Source organism: Rhea pennata, chromosome 5 (genome assembly GCF_028389875.1).
Source record: "Rhea pennata isolate bPtePen1 chromosome 5, bPtePen1.pri, whole genome shotgun sequence".
Lineage (NCBI taxonomy): Eukaryota > Metazoa > Chordata > Aves > Rheiformes > Rheidae > Rhea > Rhea pennata.
The window spans coordinates 4,887,612-4,909,451 of NC_084667.1; the positions used below are offsets into that span (position 1 = coordinate 4,887,612).

The 21,840-nt window shown below is 38.3% G+C and overlaps 1 protein-coding gene across 1 annotated transcript in view; it reads right to left on the reverse strand.

Annotated features, from left to right (window-relative positions):
• Positions 1-10,685, reverse strand: part of AKAP6 (A-kinase anchoring protein 6) — a 213,349-nt gene extending 202,664 nt beyond the window's left edge. The window contains exon 1 of the mRNA XM_062576321.1: positions 10,350-10,685. Within this exon, the coding sequence (XP_062432305.1) occupies positions 10,350-10,673 (324 nt within the window). The 5' untranslated portion in view covers positions 10,674-10,685. The remainder of the gene's footprint in view (positions 1-10,349) is intronic.
• Positions 10,686-21,840: the final 11,155 nt, after the last annotated feature.

A 21,840-nucleotide genomic window follows, 5' to 3' on the forward strand; every position in this document is an offset into this window, starting at 1 on the left:
TCTTTGCACAGGATGTGGTCACTTTTCTGGTATTACCTCTTTTAACACTATAAAGACACCAAAAAACGGTGACAACAACTCTGCTTTATGCACCCAGTGGTTAAACTGATTCAATAATAAACACACAAGCAATTAGCTTCAGTGGAACTACTCATTTAAAGAGTACATTCAGTATTCTGTCATGTCATATAATGTTTTTATTTCGCCTCTGTACTAAATAGATACATAGACTAGCCATCAATACCTATGTAGAATAAGAGACTAATTACTGAATTATAGCTCAGCTTGAGGCTAACTGCCAGCACAGAGATCTTGCACACAAATACAAACAGATTAAACAACCTACTACAGTGACCTGCTGCATTCAGTCATTTTAGGAGAGATCAATCAGAAGAACCAGAGAAAAAGCAGACGTGGATGAGGAATAAATGGATATAAAAATACTATCGTAATCGTGGCACTGAATTTATTTTATGTTATTGCAAGCATGTATATGTCCACAAATACACATGCCAATGCTTTCTTACAAACAAATCAGGGAATTACGAGACAAGAAAAAAATATCCTTTTCTGAAAAAGCTACATTTCAATTAACAGTATAAACAGATACACAGACACCTCATCTGTCTTCTCCAAGGGAAAATACACAGAACCCTTTTGCTGTGCTTAATTGCTTGTTGACTATGAGCTTTTAATTGGTTTACAAAAATCACATCAACTCACAGAAGGCTCTTTAACAGTTAACCATACAGAGAGGAATTTTATTCTGAGGAAAAGTTAACACAATTCAAGAGGCAAATACCCAAGTTGTTTAAAAATAAGAACTCGTGGAACTTGCTTACGCTTCTCCCTGAAGCACAGGAGTTCCTGAAACAACCTTGCGGCATTTTTGGCCTTCAGACAGTCATCTTACAACTTGAAGCTTCTTCTGTCAGCGCTCTCGAAATAAAAACCCTGCAGGCATTTTTAATAATAATGAGGCCAGCTAGAAAATACCTTACATTATGTGCAGTTTTCCGTACCTGGTCTTTGACTGCCCCTTTATGCCATATTATGGTTTTCAGATACCTCTAAAACATACGTAAAGTGAAAAAGCAACAAACTCTGCCAGTGTAATGACTGATAAGAAATACCTCCACAAAGAAATATCTTCATTCTGAAATATGTAAAGCAAGAAAACATCTGTAAATACAATAATGCACACAGTGAACTAGAACTAGATGCATGTTATAAAACATAATGTCCTTCTTTCAAAGGTCTATTTAATCTCAAACAATCTTCAAGAAACAAAAAGCCCAGGAGTCTATTTGGCACTGATGTGCATGTATATCTATATAAATGTGTTTAAATAATTCAGCAAAATCACAGCTACCATAATAAAAATTCCCTTTGGAATCCTCACCTTCAAATAAAAATAGGATACAACAGCAATGGCTTTTAATTGAAAGTGTTGACGTTACTAGACCTTACTCATACCATCAATCTAGCATTAATTTAGGTTTTGTCAGCAAATTTTGACATCAGTAGGTGCTATTATCACATACATGTATTCCAAACAAAACATACTCCCTAGCAAATGTTTTGGTTAATGAATATGCACAATAATTTGAGATACAACATTTTTCATCAAACTGAAAAGCTCATTATATCCAGTAAGCATTTGTGTGTTTGAATCAGATTATGATAGAGCCTAAGAAAGGTCCTAATAGCTAACATCTGTGCAGAATTTAATAGTTACTCTAATCTTTCTTCAGAGGCCATTAGTAGAGTGCAGGGGCTCATTTTTCTGAAGCTTGTATTAGCATATCATAATGTAGGAGCAATATGAATCGAGAAGAGAGGCAGAAGGGGTTCCTGGCACTGGTATCTTCTAACCCTTCCAGAATTATTCCAGTCTTTTGTCACAAGAACAGTCACTCCAGTCATTTTTGCTGGGGTCTGTTCCCTGCTCTTCTGGAAAGAAAACCCAAACTAACAGAAGTTCAGCACACACTACAGGGTTTCTTATTTATTCATTTATCCTGACACAGTATGCAAGCCAGTTCCTCCACAACCACTCAGGTCCTGGTTGAAGGGGTTACCAGTTATGCCCTTCCCAGCTCTTAGCTGCTTTCATTCTCTTGACGCATACGTATCAGCAGACAAGCCGAGGAATTCTTCCTTTTCTATGCAGGAATGATAAAATACCAGATAGGAGTTTCTGATTGTTTCTGTTTTTTTTTTTCTACCCCCTCACAATTCCTTTGTCCTCATTATATTCCAACCAACAGCCTTCAACTTCATTTGATCCCCCAAATCATGACCAGTTATAGCCAACAGAACAAGCCAACAGAATCTTCAGTAAAATATGTATGCTCCTTTTTTTATTCATTTTGTGCCTCCCGTAGCATCCATGCAGACCAAGGGCCATGGCTTTGCATAGATAAGAGCTATATCAATACATTTGCTTACTAAACTCTAAAAGTATAAAGAAAATTGGTTTAACTTAATAGTATCTATAGAAACTGTACAATATTGGTGGAAGAGGGTAAAAGATATTTTAGGATAGCCTGGAGAGTTGCAGGGTTTAAATTCATCTTTTTTTAAAAAAAGGTGATGCATTAACATGCCATTGTTTTTAAAAATTTTTGTTTAAAAAGTGTCAATATTCACTAGCAAAACATTGCAGATGTATAAAATTCTATTTGAAAGCTGCAATAATAATTACAACTACACTAGACCACAATTTGCAATTAAATTATTAACGCTACTGTTTGTTTTTAAGGTTACTGAAGAGAAATAGATTATCTGTGTTTATAGAAACTAATCTAGTCAGTAGCAATACACAGGTGCCTGAAGTTAAAAACATCTAAGAGCCTGCAGAAGCCTGAGCCCTCACAGAAAGTCAATTAGAACCAAGGTAAATTACCCGTTCGAGGAGTTTTAGCCAAGCTCAGATTAGATAAATGTCGCTATTTTGGTTGTCAAAGTTAGTTTATCCAGGTCCAACCTTTTCAAAAGATTAAGTAATCTATATATTTTACAGCAATAAGCTAAGAAAATAAATAGACATTGCACACAACATCTGAGACCTCTGTTCCTATGGAACTATCGAGAGAAGGAACAGTTTGAATTAAAGCCAGAATTGCTATTATTAGCTGTGTTACTGAAACCACTCTTCATTACTGCAGCTGAAGTACACTGCCAATAAATCAGAGCTATCAACTTCATAGAGGTCAAAGAAGTACGACGGTACCACTAGCCGTGTGCTGTCTTTATGCTGCTGTAAAAGCATGTTAGAATGCGGTAAACAAATCACATCTTTCCATTAAAAAAGTCAGTCTGAGCAAGACTGATGCTGTGAAAGCAAGCAAGAAATGCCATGAAAGTCGGAAGAGTTTGACGATCTGAGGAACAAGAAGAACACAAGAAATATAGAACTTACAAACAGTTTACACAATCTCAAGTGGATCTATTTTTACCCAGATAAATCCTATAAGCAATTATTTAGATAGTAAGTAAGTGAATAGATTTAGGCATGTGGAGTTGGCCCAGTGAGGATGTTGGGACACCTGCACAACAAAGTTTAGCATTTAACTAAGGATTCAGCTAAAACGTGCTCCTTCCTCCCCCAAAAAACTATATATATCTTTCACTGATACCAGTGGAATATAAACCTACTTTACATGTTTATGTAAATATATTCCATGAAAAATGTGCTGCGTAGGTAAATTTCCAGTCTTTCACCATACTTCCATAAGCAGACATTTTTGATTTGCAGTCAATTAGGTAGCATATTTCCAGCTAAGACGTACTTATGTTAAGCTGTCAGATTATAAAAAAAACCCAACCATCACATCAGTAGTTAGCTAGATGTAATCCATGAAGACTATATCAGGTCCTTGTGACCTCTATACACAAAATGTGATGCAATCTATGATAGGCTTACAGTTATATCACTATTTATTTGGTGTTTAAGTTCTTTACAAACACATGACCTGGCATCAGGTTTGATTTCAGGTTGGATTTTGAAAATTATCCAAAATCTGGGGTACAAGAGCAAAATAATTTTTATATATTTCCATCTAAATATTTAATCTAACACAGAAATATCATATACATTATACAGAGAACAAAGATCAAGTGTTACTAGCAAACTCATGAAAAAAAGTCCCCTAGAAAACTTTCAAGTATGTATCTTTTGTATATCGGAAGTTCATAAGGAGTTTAAAGACTTTTGAACAATTTTTAAGTGCTTCAAATCTCAATGGACACTGAAAATTTCAAGAAAATGGTCTTTAAACAGTTCTTCAACAAATTTGGTTTTATTTATACCTGTTGATATTATGGAGAACATTTCCCCCTCAGGGAACACAAACGTTCAAGCTCTTTCAAACTTAAACTTCTGAGATGAATTTGCTCAGAGAAGCTTATAGGTTTTATAGGATTAGAGAGCCTAAAACTTACAAAGTGCCATTAAAAGAGAGTCCTTGGAAATAATAAACCCCAAATGTGAAAGACTAGCTAGTTGGTTCAGTACAGAAGTAGTTACATTTTTCCCTGCAGTTACCATCTACTTTCATTTTAGGAGCTTTTGCTGTGTATTTTCCATCCTCTCAAGCTACAGACAGCCTAAGAAAGTTCTTAAAAAACGATTTTTTTTTGGGGGGGGGGGCAGGAAGAGATATCACATTGCACATATGAGCTTTAAAGGATCTGTAATTTTTAAACTAAGTTTATTTCATATGCAACTTCAGGTGACCTCTTGGTATATGAATGTTAATAATGCCAAAAATCAAAGAATTCCTATCCTACTGCCTCTAGGTAGTTTCATGAGTCTTTTCTCAATTTATTCACAAGACTGGAGACTCTCCACAAATAACAGCACTTCTACAGACTCTCACAAGCAGCTGCTGATCCTCAGATGATCTCTGCTGAAGTACAGGTGATACCTTATAATCAAATGTATACTTTTATAGGCACTCATACTAGCACTCACACATGGAAGATATAAAACTATCTTTTTGATTAGAGAAATCTGTCTTACGAACCATAGATGTAAAATAAATCCAGAAAACTTCTCAGAAACAGCTCTGTGAATTTAAGTCGCTATTACCCATCAGCTCCTTGTGAATAATTAGTCTCATAAATCTGCACAGCAACACTTCATTTGAAATATCAGCATCATATCCTGGCAGCAAGCAAAACAGCTGAACAAAGTTTCAGTCCACCTGTCCAATCAAAGTTTTATCTTCACTTTAGGCATCTCTTAAGATGCTTAAATCTTCAGCATCTCTTGTGGCAAGCCACAAGTGCAAGAGAAAGCACTCCACATTTCTGTTAGGAGCTTCACGCAAACTTCCCTCTGTAAAGACTGTCACTACATCTTCTGTGCTCATTTGAAAAATACCAGTTTCGTTATGGTAACATGAAGACCCTCACTGCCTCTCCAGTTTGTGCTCTGATACCATACGATATAGAAATTCGGACTCTAGAAAAACTTTGTGCGCTTAGTTAATGGGTGGCTTGGGCTGCCCTGTGAAGAGCTATAGAAGTGCCGAAGCAAGCTTCTGGGTCGTAGAGCCTTTGAGAACCACCAAGCCAACGCTGAGAAGAAAAAAAGGCCCTGTTATAGGAAGACTTGTGGTAGATGAGATACTTCAGCAATGCTACTGGCATAAAGGAAACGGCATTGGTTTCCCTTCAGAGCTTGTGATAAGGACAGGTCAGAGTTCCAAATGATGAGAAACTGAACAATTTGCTGACATTATCCTCACAACTCAGCTAGAGTTTGAGTGATTTATTTTAGCATCTTGCAAATCTGGCACTGACATTAAAAAAGTAAGTTGAAACGGATTTAGAGAAGGCATTCTGCCCAGCCCTCCGCCCTTACTCAGTAAAAGCAGTAGGCACCCACTGAACCGAAGAGGAGGGGACAGGGACACCTATACAACTCTGGTACTTTGGAAGTTTTAGCTCATTTCTTTAACATAATCATTTCATTTTTGTAAAACATCTGTAACTGAATGAAAAAAGTAGAAGAATTTAAACCTTGCTGCAGATATATTAAAAATCAATGCCATTTAATGTTTTGCTCTGATAATGCCTTAGAATCTTCTCTTATCCAGGATTTAAGTATGGAAAGAAAGGCAACTAATAATTCTGTGGCCCCATAGAAGTGGAAACAGAAGTAGCAAAAGAATAACAGCGCATTGGAATTTGAGCTCTATCCAGCATTCGTGAAAAATAGTTGTGAGTAGTCAGGAGGAAAGACAAAAGTTCAGTCAGGAGATGTTTGAGGCTGACAAAGATAATCTGGAAAAAGATGACAGAAGTCTCCATACATGAAAAGAGAGAAAAGATAAACGGCTGCAATGACCTAGAGAGTTGTCCTCCCGTAGTCCTAACGGAGTATAGGACGTGCTTGTCAGTTTGTATGTCAGTTCAGACATGTTAGTCAAAGTGGTAGAAGAGAGCTTTGCTCCACGATGAGTTAGAAGATAACTGCCGTGTCAAATACTGAGGACTACACCAGATCATCCAAAATGACTGTTTTTCCCAAGTAAGAGACAGAAAGCAGTAATCAGTGAGAATAAAGACTAGAACCTTCCTGAGAGGGTTAAGAAATATAAAACAAAGCAGAGGAGCAAGATATGAACTCAAATCAAACCTCAAGACGATTCCAAGAAAGAAATTGGCTATAAAAGCCAGCATAGTTAATCCAGGTTAGAAATTCTAAACGGATCATGAAAGCATCTCAGCAGGTTAGCACAATACAAGTTCAGAGAGAAATGCTTTTATATTAAATCCTTCTTCTACTACAAGCAAAATCTCTTAAACTAGTATTTGCAATTGGTATTATCTACACCTAACGTGTCAGAGATGTGAATGTACCTTAGCACAGCTGGAGTTAAGACCAATGACCAGATAACTGACTAATATCAAGGCATTCCACACCGTGGGGAGTTACAATTCATGCATCTAGTGTACCAAAGTACCCCTGTGAAGCTGAGCTTTCCAGCAAATTTTCCGTGGGACAGCACAGGACTGGCCTCCCACGCAAGCTGCTTGGCTAGTACTGAGAGACAGCATCACAAGAAGCAAGAAAACCAAGTATCTCCAAAGATCGGGGTGGCTAGCAAAGCTCTTTATCAAGCAGCAAGAAAAGAGAGTGGCAGCAAACACCCAGGTCCCAAGGGAACAAATCACAAAAGGAAACAGCACGCCTGATGAAAGGAGAAGCGGCAAAGACAGATGTCACCCAGCAATACAGAGTAGGTCTTCAAAAAAAAAAAAAAAAAAAAAAAAGGAGAGAGAGAGATAATTTGTTTAATAATAATTTGGGAACTATCAAAGATTATCAGAGCATAAAAGAAAAACCAAAGAAAGAGGATCTTCACGAGGTTATGTATATTTTTCATATTCTTTTAGCCCTAGGCATAGGCCAAAATCCCAGTATTTTAGTGGATTTGCTGTGCAAGCACAGAATAAGCCTGTCCTTCATCGTAAAGAGCAAATAGGAAATCTACACAAGAATGCTAGAGGGAATGTATTAGTGATTATAGATGTTTTGTAGACTTTGTAGGAGGCTTTGATATGCTTTATGTATTATGTTTTTAAAGGAAGGTTTTGAGGTTAACTTAGACAAAAGAGACAGCAAGAGATTTAAAAACAAAAAAAAAACACACAAAAAACACCCATCTAAAATAAGAGTCTACTGAAAAAAAAATTCCACCTCAGCAGCTAAAACTGACCACAGAACAAGATGAGACTGGCTTTTATAATCACAGTATGGAAATCAGACTGGGTTGAGGTCCCATTTGTGCCCAGGTTTCCGTGTGGTAGGTGTTAGGGTAGGTGGATGTGACCTCACTACTTTGCAACTCAGTCTGAAGAATTAAGGTCTGTGGTCATCTGGCTCATCATCTAATAATGTTTCTTGACATTTTAAATGCTCATAATAGCATTATTTTATTTCTATTAAATTTATAAGTATTATATTGCAGGTATATTCTTTCATACAGTGCTTGCATTATATTATTTTTATTTACTAAAAATATTATAAAAAACAGCTAAGTTTTTTTTAAATCATATTTAGAGTGCTTTGTTTCTCTCATCCTAGTTTCCAGTGCACAAAAAAAAAAAAAAAAAAAAAAAAAAAAACTTAAAGATAGCTCTTTTCATGATGTATTTAAAACTATTAATGCCAATTAGCTTCAGATGCAATTAGTTCGTTATATTCACGATGAACTCATTTTCCTTTTCTCTGAATATGTCAATTGCCTTGACCATAGCAGGAATTACCCTGTTCTTAGCTTAGCTGATTTTCATCAAGTGACAGAATGGAAGTGGATACAAGAATAAACAATTTTAAATGAATTTAAACTCTTAAATAAAGAAATACAGCATCTGCAGCATTTGCTTTGTCAGAATCCTATTTCTTTCTTGTCTATGTGGAGCTTTAAAGGCAAACAGGCTACAGGAGATCTGCGTTCATAGTGTATTTGTGAACACTTTTCTGGTCTTTTTGCCGCTACTTAAGATTTTCTTTAAAGTTTTTTTTTTTTGGTTTTGCTTTTTGGAAAACATAAATATTTCATAATTATATCTTCAAATGCAAGTCATGATCGTGTACAGACACACACACATGTATAAATATACAAAAAGACAGCACTTCCCTGTGAGTCCAGGATCTGTATATAGAATATTTGACAGCCTCAGTGACAAGCCCTCCCCGGCTGACAGGCCAGATAACTGAGATTCTTTCATGTTACTCTTCCGCCCGCTTTTACAATTGCATTAACCAGATCCCTTCCTCGTTGCAAACAATCCCTAGGCAATACAGCAATTGCTCGCATGGGAAAAACATTAGGGAAGTATTTTATGAATTACTGACGACTTTTCCTACTTCACAAATAAACTTCAAAAAGAAAAAAACTGTAAGGAGCGCTATTCATTCACTGACCCCATTTGGAAATAAAACACTTTGGTGGCTGAACGAAGGTGAGCTGGACAGACAGAATAGCCTCCTTTTGCAGGCGGGCACAGATCGGTTCTGCCTGTGCTCCGGGGTGGCCAAACCCGGGAGCCCCGGCGGCTCCGCAGCGGGAAACCGCTGTGGCCACAAACCCCTCTCCGCCGGCACAGCGGCCGGCAAGGTTTGTTTATGTCTGCCTGGGCAAGCATTTTTTTAGACATGGTTTCTACGAGGGTATTGCATGTTCTGGACATGGCCTTATCAAAGGCTAGCAATGTTTACCCTGGATTTTTCCAAAAAATGGCTGGAGCGTAAGCATCTCCAGATCAGCTCTCTATTCGGTTACTGTACAATTGCTCGACGGTTAGTGTGAGTACAGAGAATTATATTTTAAGATAGCCTAAAGCCCCAGTCCTAAAATAAACACAAAAAATACCATAGCGCTGAGTATGAAGCAAAACTATGTTTGCATAAACAGGCCTCAGAATGCAGAACCCTGAAGACAGCTCAGCCTGAGAGATAACATTTGCTTGCTATTTTTGGAGGTTGTTTGCTGCCTTCAAAAGCATGTTTAATCTGCTGCAGCAGACCAAGCCATGCACACACACACACAGTTCCACAGAATACTTATTTGAGTTTTATCTTGAATTTCCTTAAAATTTTTAAAGATTTAACACTGAAATTTAAATCTGAGACCAAGAGAGTAGTACTGATTTAAGAGACTTGTTTTCACTTGCTGGGTTGAGGTAAGGCGGATTTTTGATATTTCTCCTTAAAAAAAATTTTTTTTTGAAAAATCCAGGTTTTACAGTCCAGTATTTTATTGTATTCATTGTCAAAAAAATGTTGCTTCAATAGCAGTGACCGCTCAAATCTGATTACTTCATATATCTTTTGAAATCTCTGACCTAAAAAACTCTACACGTTTTACCACTTTGTCTGTAGTCCCATCTGAGTTCAATCTTGAATGTAACCTTTTCACGACGGAAAGGCAAGACATTAGCCCTTCCTTTTCTCCCACTGTCCCTGAAACCACCTTCGTTTTCAAGTGAGCTGCCACGCTCCCTGGAACTTGGGAATTTGGGAGTTTTTGGAACCAAAGTCCATGAAAATCAAGGGGAACATTTGTGGGCACTTCTGCAGACTTCCAGGTAGACATCTGCAAGTTAGTGCTCATGGAGCATGAACGCGAACTAAGTGATGAGTAAATAATGTTGCAAGCAATGTGAGAATGATGCACTTGCAGTTATCCCCATAAAAGAGATTTATTTACTTTTCACACAGAGGCTGTCAGACATGCTACAGCCATTACACGAAAAGGCCTTTTGTTTGCTTTGCCAGTAGCAGAGGAAACCACCTTCACTTAAAGTCTGCAATACAAATGTTGTCCTACCTTTAGCTGTACTAGATGCACATCCACATGCTTGCTCTCTGAGTCCTGCTGGACGGAGTAAGTCAGATCCCTGACTCTTTCAGATGTCATCCGAAGCCACGTCTCAATTTCTGGCAAATGGAGAACAATCTTCCAGTCTGCCCCAGTATGGAGAGGAGGAGGTTTTTCATACTGCTGGCCAGAATCAAGCTCCTTCATTACATCCTCTTCCCCATCCCGTTCCACTGTAGGAGTCATGTGTATAAGCATGGGAGATGCATCAGAAGGCATGGGATCGAGTTCTTGCGTTCTCATTGGAGAAAGTGCTACGTCCATTGCTAACATGAGCAAGTCTAAACCATAATTCTTTCCAAAATATCTGCAAATATAAAAAGAAAAAAGAATTTTGCAATAAAAAACATTCACAAGACAGTGAGATAATCCCAACATTTGAGAGGTATCATACTTTTAAAATGGTTTTCACCTTGAAAATCTACAGCAGAAGTTTAAACATAAATAGATCTTTAAATTAGTTTTCCTGTTTGAGGAAAAAAAAAAAAAAAAAAAAAGTATCACATTTTTAATATTGCAGAAAGTCCTCACCTTGGAAATACCAGTTTTTATTGCTGCAAAACACATGCTGATTTTCTACAAGTATTAAGAAAGTAAACATTCAGCATTGACAAAGCTGACAGAGCTTATACTCCACTAACTCCAAAGCTAATATAGATCTGCATTTGTAAACTAGCATGTATTAAAACACATTTGGTATGTAATAAAATTCACTACATACCAAAAAAAAAAAAAAAAAAAAAAAAGTTTTATTGAAACTTCACTTTTCCCAACTGCTCATTTGACCTTTGGTCACACACAAGAAAAATTTTGAAGCAGATCTGGGGCAACTATTGAGGACATATGGTTGATTTATTGTAGGCAGGCTTTAGTTTTGAAATTTAAATTCTCATAGTTTTGTTAGATTAAGAACTGTTGCAATGAGCAACAATTTTGTATCAAAGTTTATCAGATAAGAATCCATAATTAAGTGTCAAAACATGTACCTAACACTAAAATATCTTTTTACAAGGTCAGCTTTATTAAAATCCAAAACATCTGCGTCCTCGGTACACACACGTAAGGAATGTTTCGCAACTTTTATTTTTACAAAAGTGCATAGAAACTGTTAGAGTACCATTTCTGAAGCTTACTTACGGTCAAGCGAGAAGGTTTTCCATAAAGATATGGCAGATTGGTCTCAGTTCAGTTATGCAAATGATGAGAACATATGCTGGTAGTTACCAAACACAAATTACTTTGTGAGCATCTACCATGAAAATCAAGTGCAAAGCATGCATTACAGGCACTGTTTATTCATTTGTTCTCCAATTAAACATACTTTGCTAGGGTAAAATAAAGCACATTTTTCCTGATTTAAAAGATACATGTTTCTATAAGGATACATTCCTCAAAAATGCAAGGTTCACATTAACTCAAAGCTTTCACTGAAATAAACTGAAGCTGGACACATCAGATGACAATCTCATTCAGTAGCACTAATTATCAAATTAGGAATTGGTTTTTAGGAAGAGGTTTTGACTTCTCAACTTCTTAACTAATTAGAAAATTAACACTATGACATTGTCTTGGACATAAATTTTTGAGTCATATGGAGGAGTAAAAACTTCTATAACAGAAATGAAGATAGATCACGAGGGACCAGGTCAATTATGAAAATCACAGCTAGTTTCAGAAAGATACAGAAAATAACTGGAAAATACTTAGAGATTCGTATAACTTCCCATTAACCAAATAGGATAGTCCTTAAAACCAGCAAGCAAAAAAAATCTGTAATCCTGTTACAAATTTTCTTATAGGCAGATTATGAAAGAACTTCCCTCTGGGTGTCCTGTGTATCAATTTCTATCAGAAACAAAAATCAAGGTTCACTAGAAAACGTAAGTAAAATATTTCTTCCTCTGTACACTCTAGCTGTAGGTAGCACTGCAGGCTGCAGTAAGCCGTAAGCCCGAGAAAAAGATACTCTGCTTAACAGCAGCGAGCCTGATTTAGAGTTATGTGCCCAAAGCATTATGAAAGCCTTCATCTGCTACAAAATGTAATTGGCCCTAATTCTGGAAAGACTCAAATTTGCCGTGTGCCCATCTTGGACACAGTTTCACCAAGCCTTCTGCCAGAACTAAGTTGCTTCTTCAGTGCTTTGCAACCCTGAACAATATTCAATATGTCCATAATAATAGGATTAAAATGACTGGATCCTTTTAAAACCTTGTTTTAGCTGGTACATATTAGAACTATGTTAACAATTTTTTTTCCATTTATTTTTCATAACTAAGACAGCAATGTTATACAACTCAGTTTTACCGTATTACTTTGGGCATCATTCCAAGTTTTTATTAATTCTCCTTTCATAAAGATTGTAGTTTAGCATAACAGCTGTAAGATTAAAGGAAAATAGAGCTTTCCACTATTAAATTTGATAAACACTGATTACTGAGTTATATTCCCAAATACTACAAGTGAATTCTCTGCAGGGGTCTCCTGCATGCAGTCACAGCACCATAGAAGTATCTAAAAATTACTTGACTTCTCATAGGTAGCCAGACAGGAGAGAGGAGGAAAAAGAAAAGGAAAAAAAGATATTTAGTATTCATTTGATTTTATTTCCTATGCTGCCACTATTTAGTAAATTGTCTTTTGTGCTTCCATCATCCATTCAAAAGAAGATTTGGAACTGATATTAACCTAGCAAATATTAATTTGGCAGACTTCAGAACAAAAATTTTGATTGGTGCAATTAAGGAAAGGGAATGAAAGAAGATTCCAACATTTAGAACTTAAATTGTGTCAAACATAACAGTTATGCAAGAAGATTGAACAGAAGTAACATTTGCAGATACTCAGTATTTTTCAAATCCATCTCTTCCCACTGCATATTTTTCAACTTAAAACACTGTTGCCATAAGTGCTCTAAAAACATTTTGTTAGACAAACCAATTTGAAAACATTTCATCTTGCTACTCATTGCTACTCATAGCCCGAGTTTTACAGCATATAAATCAACTGTTGTAACAGGCAAAGCTGTAATACTTTAAGCATATTCTTTACGTTATTTCCTCCTAAAAATGAAATTTTGGTGAAGCAAAGTCCTCCTTCCCCTATGTGTACCATTAACCAGTTAAACGTGCCTGCCTGCAAAAGAGTTGCTCCTGACTCGCTGCTTGACGTAGAAGCACAGGGAGCGCAGCACTTGCTTAGGAGCTTTTCCCCCCTCCGCGCACACGCAGCCTGCACTTTGCAAGAGTTTTTCAACATGACTCAAGCGCAGTAAGGAGTCAGCAAACAAGCCAAGCAGTTAGCAAGCAAATATTCTAATGCGCTCCTGCAGAAGCGAGCAGGAGGCAGCCCGTGCCGCATGCAGAGTACAGCTCCGGCTCTGATGCACCGAGTCTGCAAGCAGCAACTGCTAGGAACCTGCTGACCTGGTTTTTGTCACCATGTGCTCAGCTCTATATACTGCCTCGCAAGTATTACAGCTAATACCTCCTTAATCCTCGTTGCTGTTAAAGGCAAGCCCTTTGAATCCTTTTTTTTTTTTTTTCCTGCCAGATCACAACAAGTTGCAACACTTCAAGTAAGAATATGTGAAGAAGCTTTAAAATAGATCATGCTTTTCACATTCTTTAAAATCCACGGGAAGGTAATAAAACATACTGTGGATGCTTACTGACAAGGTCTGCGAAAGCTTTAAAGAGAGCACAAGCGCTTGAACAGAGAAGCTGTTGCAGCTAGAAATGACCGAACGTGAACACTAGCACACAGGTTCATTATAGTGTTTCCTGGCAGAGCGAAAAGGCGTCATATTCCCGCTGCGCTGCCACGAGCCAAGCTGAAAGGTTCCCCTGCGCTCTCCGAGGAATCTAGCCCTCAAGGAACACGCTCCCAGGAGCGTCCTTCAAGGCAGCCGGGGCACAGCCGTCCCTCCGGGGCCGGGCAAAGCCCGTAACGCCTGCTCCAGCCCACAAGATGAGACCAGGCGCCTTGGCCAGCGACCAGTTTAATTCCCTTCGCGTCACGTGCATGGACGGGAAAGACTAAAACACCCCGTGACCGCGGTGCTTTCACAAAGCTCTCGGGTTGACGTTCTGAAGAGCAAACGACAGGGTGCAGCAGCGACAGTAACAGACCTCGCAGAGGAGTCTACCTCCAGCGGCTGAAGGAGCTGGAAGGCTTGCCAAGATACTTTAGATCAGCGGTAGGTTCTGCCTTTTGGATTGCTGAGCACGTGCAGCGAAGCCTCCCTCTTTCTAACCTGCTCAGCAGCTTCGTAAGGAAATGCATTCATTCCTAAGTTTCTGGTAAGCCACCAACCTGTGAACATGCCCAAATGAGCTGATGTCCTCACCATTCCCGCATAGCTGCTCTCCGCTCTTGTCCTCTAGTTCCTTCTAGGATATTACTTTTCCCCTGCAGCGAGGAAGCTGAAAACAGCCAGATGGGATACAGAGGTCCAGCTGCAACCGTTCCAGTACTTAGTGAGATACTATCAGTGATGTATTTGAAATCTCAGCAAAAACAATTTTTATTGGAAAATGCCTGTTTAAGAACAATGTTACATTAAGCTGTGGTATGAATCTCATATATATCTAGTGGATTAAAACACTTGGGGGGCAGGAATAAGAATTCACAATCAAGTTAACACCTTTGGATCACATTTTGTGGCACTTGATGTTCTAAGTGACAAGTCTTTTGATGGCAACTTCACAGATACCAAGGCTCCAAAAGGCTGATCTCTTCCCCTCTACATTCAGTCCTTTGACTTAAAACTCTCTTGAAGGTAAAACTTCAACTACCAAAAGACAGTATTGTTCATATCCAAAATTGTATTACCTTAAAGAACCTTCAAGGAGATGAATTGCAAGTACAATTGGTTTTAGGTTTTAAATATGTTTTAAACAGGATTCTGAAGTATAAACAACCACTTTCTCAATCTGACCATACTACCTCCAAAATTTAGTTTTGGAAACACAGGCCAAACCAAGTGCCAGAGGTAAACTGCTGCAATAAGCTGCGTGATGTACAGTGCTCGGCACCTCACTGCCTGAATTTAAAATTTGGCCTTAGAATTTATTATATTTCAGGGCTATTTTATTTTTTCAAAATTTTGAGGTGCACAGATAATGAATTGTAAGTATTGCAACATCTAGTAAAACAGTGATTAAAACTGCATATATTTTTTGAGTTGTGTTACTATGCAAAATTTATTTTTGAAAAAGGTAAAAACAAAAAAAAAAAAGAAAAAGAAAAGATACACTGCCTTCTAAGCAAAGCCATTATCCTTGGGAACAGCTCAAATTATTTGTTCCTGTCACTTCTGAAGGTATTGTTTCAGTCTGCTGAAAGGCTACAATAATTAAACTATATAACATAGCTATAAGCCTGTACTCTTTCTGGTATAAGAAAAGAAATATTACAGAGATAAATTGAGAGAGTGTTTTTCCACTGTCTTGGTTCTTCATATGCAATTCTGTGCTTTCATAGATGCTTGTGTAAAAGGTGAGAAATAGTATGTATGCACACGCAAGCTTGTCTATCCTCATGTGTAGTAAGCACGTTAAGCCTGACAGATGGCTGATTACCTTCTACTAATCACACAGGCAATCTCACTTTCCTCCCGTTTTCTGCTCAATCAGATGCTAACGCTTTTATGCAAAACGCAGGACGCGTGCACCAGCCACACGGCAGTTCATCAGCCATCACGAGCCTCGAAAGTCCTCTCTCACTCATCCTGCTCCCCAGTCATTCCCTTTTTCTGTGTGTGTAAAGCACAGCCCATCTTCGCTCACCCAGCTATCAGATCATCCATGTTTTCCTGCAACAGCAGTTGGCTCCTGTCAAACAAAGATTCATTAAGCATTTTAAGCCACACAGTAGCCCAAGCATTGATCAGTGGGGCAGACGCTGGCTCGAATGAATGTTAATGAGCTCTAATTTTTCTCACTGTCACATATTGTTAAAAGCAACCACCAGGCATTTTACAGCCACCTGTCTGTCAAGAGAACGATTCGCTTTATTCTCCAAAACGTCCATCCAAGAAAAGCAGGACAAACCACACCAAATAATTATGTCTGCTTGCTGATTTTGAAACCTAACGATGCAGATTTTTGCATCAGATTTAATGAGCTCATCGATGCTGCATTTTCAATAGATACTGTCAAAACGAGTATCTTACAAAGCCGACTTATATCTCCATTTCAATAGTCCCAGGAATTCTCTACCAACTGATAAGGCTTATATCTTTCCCTGACAAATTCTACTGTAAAGATGCACTGAATTGGTACACCAAAAAACTTAAATATGTCATAAAAATAACTCCATAGAGAATAACTTGAATTTAATATCACGTTAACACAATCCATGCTACACTGGTTCTATTATTGATTTCATACCTGATTTAAGAAATGTGACAATTTCAAAAAGCTTTCACAGAATTCAATTCCAAGAGAGCCAATTATTTGGTTTATTCTTGTCATATTAGTCTGTACAAACACATTTCAGAAATACTTCCTTTACCATCAACCTTCTACCTAAGTATCAGAATAAATTGGGCAAGGAGGACAATTTTTTTTTCATTTACAATTTCTGTTAATTGATATGTGTAGACTCCTTAAAAGCTACATCTGATAGGGAATTACAGTGGTGAATATTGGCATATCGTTATGCCAATATTAAGCCTGAAAAATAACGTGAATCATGACTAAAATGCTTTCATGAGACTGGCTTAACTTCCATTAAGAAGGCTATCCCTAAGACTTCAGTGGTAGGCAAGCCAGGCCTCTGAAGATTAACTGCAAAAATCCCACCATGGATGTTTAAGTTTCTAGTTATGTGTATAAATCAGGAATTAAGACACTGTAATGACCCCGCATGCTCTTTAGCATCTTTTCTTTCGTTTCTCTTTCTATTATGAGGTGGAGGAAAATGTAAACCATGCACAGCAAGTTTTTATCTAGAAATTGGAAACTACTGGGGCAAATTAGGGCAGGTAGAAATTCTAGTGGAGAACTGAGTAAAGGATCTGTCTGAAATCAAATGGGACAGTAGGAGAGGCTGCGGGACAAACTGCCCGACCACTGGCACTAGGTTTGCTATATCCAGGAAATCTGAGAGAAGCCAAGGGCAAAACAGCCACATTAAGGGTGGTTTGCATGAGCTTTCACTTAAAACTTTCTGCTTCTTAAGGCAGCAAACACAACACCAATTTTTAAAGAAAAGTTGTGGAGGACCTTTCCACCTGACTTTTATACCAGACAAATTAGTAGAAACTGTAGTGGAGTTAGATGACACTTGAAGAGCTACAATCTTCTAGGAAGAACCAACACTGCTTTTACAGAGTTGGGCTCTTGGAGTTTGGACAGTTCACAAACATGTTGGGACGGAGATAAAACATCTGGTTTGTATCTAGTTGAATTCTCTACATGCTTTTGACAAGACCCAGTACCAAAGGCTTAAGGAATATAAATAGCCATGAAATAAAAAGAAAGGTCTTTGAGTGGATAAATAACTGATTAAAAGATTGGAAACAGTAGGAATAAATGGAGAGTTCTTGCTATGGATGGAGATCACCAGAGTCTCCCAGGAAGTTGTGCTAGACTTTGTACTTTTCAGCATACCAACAAATAAAATGAAATAAGTTTGCAGAAAGTTTGAAGTTACTTTGAACACTTTGGAGAAATTCAAACTCTGAGTAATTGCAAGACCTGAACTGAATAATTGAACAACAAAATAGCAGATGAAACTCACTATAGGCAAATGTAAAGTAACATGTATGACAAAAGACAATTCTAATTGCACATCTAGAAGGGATTCCAAGATGAATATTGCTACTCAGGAGCAAGATCTTGGAAAGAAAACTATCAAAATCCCATTAAAACATCAGCTTAATACTCAATAGCAGTACAAAAAAAGGAAAGCAAACATTACAAACGTTTACTAAAGGAATGAAGCAGAAAATGTGATTACACCACTGTGTAAATCTATGGTACACATCTGGAATGTTATGTCCCCTCATCAGAAAGAGGATACAGCAGAAGTGGAAAAGGGCCCCAAAAAGCCATCCTGAAGGACAAATAGGAGCACGGAACTAGTTCTGTTCCAAGGACAGCTGGGAAGGCTAGGGCTCACAGCCTGGGAAAAAACGGCTTGGGAGGATAGAATGGAGCTGGTCATAAGTGATATCCAGAAACATTAAATGTTCCTGGTTTTCACCATCTGGGCCGCTTCAGTCTTCAGGAACCCCCACCCCCCCAACCTGCTTTGAACTAGTCAGTGCATTTCTTACGTGTGTGCTCTTAACGTACAAAGGTCTCTGAAGTGGCAGACCATGATGCCCGTCCGGGTCGTCTGCCAGCTGCCTTACACACCTCCTCTCTTCAGAGAGCTTCAGCTCTCTGTCTCTGTGGTCTTTACACATTATTCTCCAAAGAAAGACCTGAAGGAGCCACGCAGAAACCTAGTCCCTTTTCAGGAACAACATGGCAAAGGACCTTATTAACCTGCAGTTTCCTTTTAATGAAAGTCTTGAAATTTTCAAAAAGCCAACAGCCCTGAACTCATCTCTCTTACACTGTCAGTTTATTCAGTGTCTCCAGGTGCTTCAAAAAAACTCCAACTCCCTGATCCAAATTCATTTTACATTAGTGCAGATATAAAGCCACAACTCTGAGGTCTATATGAATAAAAGCTTTGGATATAAAGCCAGTATACTTGTCATAAGAACAATTTGCACTCTTATTGTCAAGGGCAAAGTCCAGGAATTTTATGAGTTTTGGAATGCAGACTGCAATATACTCCCTAAAATTTGTCATTGGATTAATGCTGGGAACAAAGTGGAGGTTTTTTCCCAGAGAGAAATCTCAAGGGGTACCAATTGCAAGTATTCACACAAGCACCAAGTTCACTTAAAAATATATCCTAACTCTTCTAGCCCACATTAACTACAATGACTCTTGAAAAGAACAACTGAGCACCTTCCCTCCTCCCTCCAAAAAAATGCACTGTATTTAATTTTTCCTCTGAAATTAGGAGTACTGATACTGTCACAATGAGCCTAGAAAGCCACCATGCAGAAAAAGAAATACTTGGCTCCTTTCAAGCTTCTCTAATACAGGAAATATCCCACATATGCTCATGTAAAAACCTAAATACTGCAATGTATAGTGAAGTCGTGCATGAAATAGTACATAAAATTTATATACTCCAGGCTTACATCATTTTACATTTCCGCTTAGGAAAAAAGCAAGGAAACTAGCTGGAAATGATCCCATTAGACAATTCTTATGAGGTCCATTAGGAAAAAAAAAAATCTACTCTATATAACATGCACATTACAAAACACTGCAAAAAATTCACACAGATGGAGTGTACTCGGGGAGTCAAATCTATTGGGATGAGGAGTAACGTTTGCAACCCATTTCTCATTCAGTGCAGGCTGCCACTGCAGGTTAGCCCTGAAGAAAGGAAGGGTGACTGGGAGAAGCTGTGGAGCTGAGAGGTTGGCATTAAAATGGGCAAAGACAAATTAGCTGTTTCATGGTAATTCAGCAATGCATCAGGATTCTTTACTAGCTAACTGCACCCAACTGCCTCCAGGCCCTTGTTGTCCTAATCTTCACTCCAGAACATCAGCAGTAAATAAAAGCATTGTGGCAGCTTTCACATGCTGATTCTTCAGCATGTGTGTAGAGGGACAGGTTCTGGAGGTGGGTTTTTTTTCCCTCCTCCACATAAAGCCATGCTTGTCATGCTAGTGGCCAGCAGTGAGCAACGCATTTGTGGTCACACAACTTTTTTTACCCCCTTCAACAGCAAATAGATTTAGATGGTGAAGGATGCAGAATAAATATTCCGGCAGAAGACGATTATTGGTTCCACAATTTTCTCCAAAGGGATAATGTGAAAGGTCTCAATTTTGAAGACAGCAAAATCAAGTTTAGACTTGGCTAAGTATTAATCTGAATTTAAAATGGTCTTTAGTATGCACAGAGATTTTTTTAACACATACTCTTACGTTCTAAAAGAAGGTTTTAAAATCAAGCTGTATAAATTTAATGGTAACTTCTTCCATTGCTGCCATAAATGTAACTGCCAAAGACCTAAAAAAGAGACAAATGTCTAGCAAGGATGTATGGAAACATTTTCATCTTCTACACTCACCTCTTCATGCAAGGTCACCATCACCCTTGATGTAAGATTTTCTAGATGTTTTGGAGTAACAAAATTTGATTACCTCCCTATTTTACCATTCACGTCCTGGGTCAAACTAAGCAAGTTATAACTTTTATGGTTCTGTTTTTCTGTCTCTGAAAAGGGAACACTAAGTACCTGTGTTACATAGCATGATGAAATTTAAATAAACAAGCGTACAAAATAACGTTACTACAGTGGGCACTCCATTATACAGGGTAACTGAGAACTTGAGCATATCCCAAATAAATGGAAAAGCCTTAATAATGCTACTGCTTCCAGGGCTAAACTGGAACCAGCTGATAGGACTCAACTCTACCATCCATGATTGCTTATTAATTTCAAAGCAATGAATACAGAGAGCAACTTTAGTTCATAAGCAGTAACCTCATTCACACAGCACGAGCAAGTCCCCTAAGTACCATGAGGGCTGGAGAGCCTGGGGTTGAGTTGCTTTGTGTCTTGGAAAATTAATACTGACCCAGAGCTGCAGAGCCAGCAATGTGTCTGCAAGCTGCTGAAGGCAGCTGATTCCAGCAGGTGACTTAAGTACTTAACTTTATTTGCAATGAGGTTCCCTAATTAGCAGTTATTAATTGCTCTTTGGAAGCACTTATCTATTCTGCTGGTTTAGAGGGACCTAGACTCTTACCTTAAAGATATCTAAAATTAAGTAAATACTCTTCCCACGTCCTTCCCAAGTGAGACACAGGTCAAAATATCGACAGAGCTGTTTCACAGAGTATATGATTACCAGCATGTGTAAGATGGCATACCACCGCAGGTACCTGACTGCCTGCCAGATCTGACCCGTGTCCGGCCAGGTAAGAGCCCAGAGAGAGAATCCACTGGTGTTTGTACGCTTCTGCGTGAGCACGATCCTCAGCTCTTAAGCTGTTGAGATACTTTTTGAAAATGTATCCAGCATCAAAATACAAATTAAAGTTTCCACTCCCTAAAACAAAATGATTTACAGAGATTTCATTAATGATGCATAAAATTTGTGCGCGCTGCTCGGTTGAACTGCTCTTCCGCCAACGGGTGCAAGGAGGCTCATCACCAAAAGAGTGACGGAAAACGTTGGTATCAACCCCTTTGTGCTCCAAGCAAGATTACTGTTAATACACTCTGAACACAGCTACCTGCAAGCTACCAACTTTGAAGCTACCTAAGAGCTGCTGCTGCTGAAATACATAGAAGTCACAGCATAATGTCACTTTGCAACATTAAATTTCATTCCAATTGAGCTTTA